At 49.5% G+C, this 7,416-nt stretch overlaps 1 protein-coding gene across 5 annotated transcripts; it reads left to right on the forward strand.

Annotated features, from left to right (window-relative positions):
- Window positions 1-361: 361 nt before the first annotated feature.
- On the forward strand, window positions 362-7,191 carry Fcrlb (Fc receptor like B). Of its 5 annotated transcripts, XM_040739010.1 has the most exons (7): window positions 363-647; window positions 740-811; window positions 1,087-1,107; window positions 1,432-1,686; window positions 5,148-5,414; window positions 5,886-6,164; window positions 6,326-7,191. In XM_040739010.1, the coding sequence occupies exons 2-7, from the start codon at window positions 781-783 to the stop codon at window positions 6,748-6,750; spliced, it is 1,278 nt and encodes a 425-aa protein (XP_040594944.1). In that variant the 5' UTR covers window positions 363-647; window positions 740-780; the 3' UTR covers window positions 6,751-7,191. The 5 variants fall into 5 exon arrangements, with proteins under 5 accessions (XP_040594946.1, XP_040594944.1, XP_005071491.2 ...); XM_005071434.3 differs by having other exon boundaries at window positions 363-811; XM_040739011.1 differs by lacking the exon at window positions 1,087-1,107.
- Window positions 7,192-7,416: the final 225 nt, after the last annotated feature.

Raw genomic sequence — 7,416 nt, forward strand, 5'->3', positions numbered from 1 at the left:
TCTGATCTGAGAAGCCTTGAAGAGGCTGAGGTAGTGACTATTCTTCCAGGCCACAAGTCCTGAGAACCAGGACACACGTGGGGAAGGGTATTAGGGCCTGGTGGAAGGAAAGAAGGAAGGAACAAGTGAGTAGGGGTGCTATAAGGTGAGATCCCTGTGGGCGGGAAGGGAAGGAGACTTCCCTAACTTCTGAGGGCGTCAGATTCCAGGAAAGGAGGAGGAGAAATCACACTACACTTCTAGTTTTGACTGGGGAACAACAGATCACCAGGGGCATGCCAGCATGGTTGAATCATTCCTTTCTGGTTACTCGTTTTGGGGGAGGGGGGATGTGAGCTCTGCTTCAAGGAATTCAACATTGACCTTTCTGGGATTAAGCAGAAACAAGACGGGCTTTGTGAGCAGCAACAGGGCCGGCTGGTGGGGAAAGGATGGAGTGGGGGTGAGATATCCATAGCACCTGTTGGAGCCTGAGGTTCTGTGCGGCTCTCGCGTGCTGTAGAAGGCGCAGCTCTATAGACGTCAAGGCTGGACTGAGCTGGGACGTGGCCGCAGAGGCAGTAGCGGGGACAGTGTCTGATGCTAGGGATAAGCGAGTGGCACACTCAGGAGGTGTCCTGCTTTCTCTGTTCCACCATCTTCAGGAAGTAAGAATGGACAGAAGAAGCAACAGTGTCCCCCGCTTCTCAGTATCAGCTACTAGCTGCCCCTTTTTCTCTGTGTCCCTCTCCCATGCTAGGGAACCCTCAGTCTTCTACAGTTGCTCCAGGCAGACTCGTCATGTGGACGCTTGCAGCCCTCCTGCTTCTGGGTGAGTTAGTAATGAGGCGGCATCAGCAGGTTTGGGGGAGGAGAGGAAGACAGGGCAGGGTAGGTGGGATAAGCCGTCTGGCTATGCAGACCTCCGGTTTCAGGCGGTTCAAACTCTGCTTTGGAAGGATGAGATTGAGGCAATCTTATCAAAGCCAGGTGATTTGGTGTGGACAAAGGGAAACAGGCTTTGAGACTATTCAGTCTGTCCTGGGATGGCGTCCTTCCTGTCACAGAGAGCCATCCTCACTTCTACCTTCGCTCTTGCTTTTGCAGTTCCGAGCAGTGGACAGGCTGGTGAGTCTTCTACATCTCTCATCCAAGTTCCGTTAAGTTCCACTAGGGTAGACGCCCCAGTCCCTGGCTGTTCCGAGATGGTGCTTTCCCCCTACTGTTGCTCAATCTTGGTGACTAAGTCTTCTTGACTAAGACACGCAGAAACGGGTTCTGATTAATAGATTCCTTGTTTGGAGCCCCATGACTGTGGTCTCCCTTATTGCCAGGGTGGGTTCATGTGCAAACTGGGCCCCAGAAACTGGTGTTTTCCAAGAATTCACACTCAGGCTTCATTTTTGGGCACGCATCCTACCTTACTTTTCTTCCTCACATCCCCACCCCCAGCTACTCTGGAGAAGCCCGTATTGTCTCTACACCCACCTTGGACTACAGTCTTCAAGGGGGAGCGAGTAACACTGCGATGTGATGGTTACCACCCTCTGCTGCTAGAGCTCCGACCTATTAGCACTCTCTGGTATCTGGGCCATGTCCTCCTGCCTTCCCACAAGAAGACCATTGAGGTGCAGACACCAGGGGTGTACCGATGTCAGACACGGGGGGCACCTGTCAGTGACCCCATCCACCTCTCTGTGTCTAACGGTGAGTGACCGAACATGGACGGAGGAGAATGCACTGTGTTGCTTCCTTGACCTTCCTGGCAGGGCAGACACCAGGCTGTTCTCAAGGGACAAGAGAAAAAGGCCACATGGTCCCACCTTGAGTCTTTAGAGTACGCAGAGGCCTGCAGTAAAGTTTTCCTGGCCCCAAGGTCTCCCTTGTCTTTGTGGTGGAGCATGAAACAAATATTATTAATATATTAAGTGAGGTGACCCAGTTTCAGGACATCAAAAGTTGCACTCTCCCATACTACTCTACTGGAATCCTCTCTCTCTCTCTCTCTCTCTCTCTCTCTCTCTCTCTCTCTCTCTCTCTCTCTCTCTCTGCCTGGAACTTACTATGTAGACCAGGTTGGCTTTTTTACAAGGATTCCTTTGTGTCTGCCTCTTGAGTGCTGGGATTAAAGGCATGCACCATCACACCCAACCAGGGTCCTTTTTGCTTGTTTATTTTGTTTTCCTGAGACAGGGTCTCACTTACTAACCTAGGTATGCTGGCCTTGAACTCACAGAGATCTACCTGCCTCCTAAATGCTGGGATTAAAGGTGTGTGCCACCACATTCAGCCAAGATTATAACTTTTAATGTTTTTGTGTGTGTAAATAAAGAGATTTGAGAATGGGATGCATTTCATAATATTAGATAGGAGACCAAGAGGTGCTGAGAAATGGAGGGGTAAGGTGCCAAAGGCCGAGGCAACATGTGAGTATTCATAGTTTAAAAAAAAAAGCTATTGGAAATGGTAGGGTACAAGGAAGAGAGGGGGAATGGAATGGAGATGAAGAGGAAGAAACAACTTTTTTTTTGTTTGAAAATCAATGCTACAATGAAAGTTATTTATTTGTGATATTTTTGTTTGTTCATTTCCTTTTGAGACAGGGTTTATTTATTTATTTATTCATCCATTCATTTATTTATTTTGGTTTTTCGAGACAGGGGGCTTCTCTGTGTTGTTTTGGAGGCTGTCCTGGAATTGGCTCTGTAGACCAGGCTGGCCTCGAACTCACAGAGATCCACCTGCCTCTGCCTCCCCAGTGCTGGGATTAAAGGCGTGCGCCACCAAAGCCCAACTTGAGACAGGGTTTCTCTGCTTATTTGTGATGTTAAAAAAAATAAGAAAGAAAGAAAAAAAAAGAGAGGGGCTGGAGAGATGGCTTAGTGGTTAAGCACACTGCCTGCTCTTCCAAAGTTCCTGAGTTCAATTCCATGTGGTGTTCCCCTCTGTAGGTATACATGCAGGCAGAACACTGTATATGTATATATATTTAAGATTTAGATAAATCTTTAAAAAAAGAAAAAGGTAGCCAGGCATGGTAGTACATATCTGTAATCTCAAATTCATGAGGCTGAGGCAGGAGAATTGCCACAGTTTGAGAACTATCTAGGCAGTATAGTAATATTCTGTCTCAAAATGTTTATATATATATATATATATATATATATATATATATATATATATAAAGAATGAAATAAGAGAAAGAGAAAGAAATGGGAAAGGGGAAGAGTAGAGGGAAGAAGGAAAAGAGGAAGGCAGGCAAGGTAATTGAACAAAGAACTTAATAAAACTTTTGTTGTTGGTATGTATACATTAGCACCCAGGAGTCGATTGAGAAACTAACTCTGAGAAGATCTGAAGGGTTTCAAAACAGGGATGGGAAAACTGGGTGTGGTGGCGATACCTGCCATTCCAGCACTCTAGAAGCAGAGGCAGAAGGATAACTGCAAATCTGCAGCCCAGCCAGGGTATCCTGTGTTAAAACAAACAAATAAATGAAATCACGAAAAGACAGGATAGGAAAAGTAATTTAAAAATGTACTCATTAAGACACATGATTGTGGGGCTGGAGAGATGGCTTAGAGGATAACAGTCCAGAGGTCCTGAGTTCAATTCCCAGCAACCACATGGTGGCTCACAACCATCTGTAATGAGATCTGGTGCCCTCCTCAGGCCTGCCGGCATACAGACATGTGCTATATACATAATAAATTTTAAAAAAAGATACACGATTGTGTATACATGTGGAAGATTGATGACCTTAACTTCACAGACAGCCATTTTTATTAAGTATCTAAAGAACTCTGGTTGATGTTCAGATTAATACATCTAGAGGTTTCCTGTTTAAGGCCATGCAGAAGCAGGGATGCCCACAGACAGTGGCCATAGCTGACAGGCTGAGAGTGGCACAGAAACTGTGACTATGCTTTAAAAAGTTTTTTGGGAACAGGGTTTCCATATGAGGCCCAGGCATGCCTTGGCTTTCAGTCCTCCTGCTTCTGCTTTCCAAGGACTGGGATTACAGGTATGCACCAACACACCTGGCCTGCAGGACTCTCTTTCAGAGTATAATACCTAAAAACTGGTGCTGGAGAGACGGCTCAGTGGTTAAGCATGCATACTGCTCTTGCAGAGAACTGGAGTTGGGTTCCCAGCACCCACATCAGGCCATAACCACCTGTAACTCCAGATCCTGGGGATATGGCACCCTCTTCTGGCCTCCTCCGGCACCTGCACTCAAGAGGACACACCCATATAGACACAGGCATGGACACCTAATGCCAAACCAATGAAGGAATAAATAAATAATTTCAAAATGTCTAATACCTAAAATGGCATCTAGGATGTGCTAAGGATAGTTAAGCATTGTGGTGGCGGTGGCGGCGGTTGTGGTGGTGGCAGCAACTGTGTATATACAGGGCTGTAGGAGATACCTAAGGCTGTTCTCAAAGATGTTTCCTTCAGGAGATAAAGGCCTAAACACAGGCATGCAGGGCCTGTAGGACTCAATTTAAGCCGAGAGGCGGGTTCTTTTGAGCTTAGGAAATAGCTTTATGAAGACCCTGGGCCCTGTGTAGAGTCAGCTTTCTGAGCAGTTCAGTGTGACCCGGCCTGGCTTCTGTGGAATTAAGCAATGAGGTGGGTAAAAAAGAAACTCAGGGCACGGGAAAGGTTACCAGGGTCTAGGTCAGGGAGGTCTCGAAGCTGTACTGTGGGGTCTAAGCTTGATTCTGAAAGAGGCTGTTAGAGCCTGGAGCAAATCAGAAGCATTTTTGCCCCCCTGGTACCCTTTTTTTTTTTTTTTTCTCCTTTTCAGTTTTCTGCACCATGAGGATCCCAGGTGTTAATCAGCAGGCCAGGATAATAGGAAAGGGGTTTGGTGGCCTGAGCAGTGCCAGGAGTTGGGCTGGGGAAGGTGGAAGGTGGTTAAGGGAAGCTGAGAAGGGGAGACCTGCAGAGCTGGTTTTCTTGCTTAGGTTTGAGGCAGGGTTTCTCTGTGGGACAGTCGTGGCTGTCCTGGAACTGTGTAAGACCAGGCTGGCCTAGAACTGACAGAGATCCTCCTGCCTCTGCCTCCGGGGAGTGCTGGGATTTAAAGGTGAACTCCACTGCCCCCCGCCGAGTTGGTTTTTCTAATGAGTAAATAGTGTCTGTGGGCTCTGTTGCAGACTGGCTAATTCTGCAAGTGCCTTATGCTCCTGTGTTCGAGGGAGAGCCCCTGGTGATGCGCTGTCGTGGCTGGTATGACAAAGTCGTCTACAAGCTTCACTACTACCATGATGGCCAGGCCGTGAGATACTTCCATTCCAGTACCAACTACACGGTGTTACAGGCACGATCTAGTGACAGCGGTCACTACCAGTGCTCTGGTACCATGCGTATCCCAGTGGAGAGCGCGCCCATGTTCTCCTCCAAGGTGGCTGTCACTGTGCAAGGTGGGAGAGGCGATCGCTGGAATTAGGAGGAATTGCAGTGTTTTTTTAGTCAGGTGTCCCTTCCAGGCTTCTTTTTCTAGCTAGGGATCCCACTTAGGAGTGATGAGTTCTTGCTCTGTCTGAGGGCGTGCTTTGTCACTACGAAGAGGGACCGCAGCTATCACCTTTAAGTCTAGGAATGCTAACTGATTGCCAGCTAGGATGCAAGTTATAGCATCCTCCTCCCTTCACCTGTTCCCATTCTCCTGCCCTCCCCGCACCCCCCCCCTGCCCGTCTTCCCTCCCCCTCCCTGTGGCCTCAGTCTCTGCGTCCCAAATCTTCTCTTTCTCCCATCCCTTCTTGTTCTCTGGAGCCCTCTTGGAAAAGGCAAAGAGTGGGACCCGGGACAGTAGACAGGTTGGCCCTGGTTGGGTACCATTCCTCGAGCGGACTCAGTGAGCATCCGGGCCTCCTGGCCGCCTTCCCTGCAGAGCTGTTCCAGACACCGGTGCTCAGGACGCTGAGCCCGCCGGAGGCGCGCGGTCGCGTGGTGCTGCGCTGCGAGACGCGCTTGCACCCGCAGAAGCGGGACACGCCGCTGCAGTTCGCCTTCTACAAGTACAGCCGGCCAGTCCGCCGCTTCGACTGGGGCCCCGAGTACACGGTCCCCGAGCCCGAGGTCGAGGAGCTCGAATCGTACTGGTGCGAGGCCGCCACGACTAGTCGTAGTGTCCGGAAACGTAGCCCCTGGCTGCAGCTCCCCGGGCGGGGTGAGTGACAGCTCAGCACTGCGGGTGCTCTGCCTCCTGAACCCCGTGGTCCTCTCGCAGAATTCCCACCTTCCATCTCAGTTCTCCACGCAAGCCCCGCCAGCTCCCGCCCCCAGGGACAACGATTTCAGTCACGGGTGACCAGGCGTGTTGTGTTGCAGGCTCTGCCCTGGATCTAGCGTCCACCACTGCGCCGGCCCTACAGGCCTTGGTGCCCGGGGACAAGCCACTTTCCTTCCGGAAGACCCCGGTGTCCAGATCCGTCCCGTCAGTCACTTCCGTCCCGAACAGCACGTTTGCGGGGCTGCAGTTCCCCGCGGGCCACGTCCCCACTGTCGGGCCACACGTCTGTGCCCCTCTGCCCACGTCCGTGGAACAGTCCCGCGAAGTTCTGCAGCGCAAGGTGGACCTTCTGCTTCGCGAGATGCAGCTGCTCAAAGGGCTTCTGAACCAGGTGGTCCTGGGATTAAAGGACCCACAGGCCTTCCGAGAGCTTACAGAGACCCCTGAGACACCCAATTCTCAGGTTTCTGTGAGCCCAGGAACCCCGGAGACCACTGTCGTCCAGGGTGGAGTGGACATCTAGTGTCTTCCTTACAGGATGGTTGCTCCTGGATCTTCCCTTCGTCAGCTCGTTTGCAAGCCGGAGACACATCTGTTGATGTCCCTTGTGCTCCTGTGATTTTTAAAGAAACGCCCCTTAAGTGTGGTGCTGTGGATTTCCACCTTACTAGATTGTAGGCGATTTCGACCTTGCAGAGTAGTTTGTAAACACAAACACCCTCTCTGTTTGCTCTTTGTTCCATAGAGAAGTAGACAGCTGTTGTTTACTATTGAGCAGCTAACACTCTACAAGAGAATTTAGACCTCATAGAAATGAAGTACACATTCCAGCATAGGTGAGTTTGTTTTGTTTGGTTTGTAATGGAATTCACTGAGGTTAATGAGCACTTTAGAACACTTTTAGAGTCAAGTTGTAATTATTCAGAAAGAAATAACTCTAATATTAAAACAACTTTCAAACTCCTATTAACTAATGAGTTTATGTATCTTCAAAATACGGTGTATGATTTCATCTTAGGGAAAGATTTTAGTGTGCACTTCTCATTTCTGGCTATAAGGGTCAGATTCTGTGCCAGACTTACCCAGAGGCACCCCTTGTCCCCATGTAACCAGACAGAGGCACTCTGGAGCAGCTGAGTGGCAGGCCATACTAAGTGTACTCTGCTACCGACTTACTCTATTTCAGGAT

The sequence above is a fragment of the Mesocricetus auratus genome, unplaced genomic scaffold (genome assembly GCF_017639785.1).
Source record: "Mesocricetus auratus isolate SY011 unplaced genomic scaffold, BCM_Maur_2.0 Super-Scaffold_100676, whole genome shotgun sequence".
Taxonomy (NCBI): domain Eukaryota; kingdom Metazoa; phylum Chordata; class Mammalia; order Rodentia; family Cricetidae; genus Mesocricetus; species Mesocricetus auratus.

Bases quoted from the DNA above. Each gene is read 5' to 3' on its own strand.
- Fcrlb (XM_005071434.3), top strand. From the start codon at position 733: ATGCTAGGGAACCCTCAGTCTTCTACAGTTGCTCCAGGCAGACTCGTC. The intron at 812-1,086 runs GTGAGTTAGTAA...TTGCTTTTGCAG, and splicing joins TGCAGCCCTCCTGCTTCTGG to TTCCGAGCAGTGGACAGGCT. The intron at 5,415-5,885 runs GTGGGAGAGGCG...CCTTCCCTGCAG, and splicing joins GGTGGCTGTCACTGTGCAAG to AGCTGTTCCAGACACCGGTG.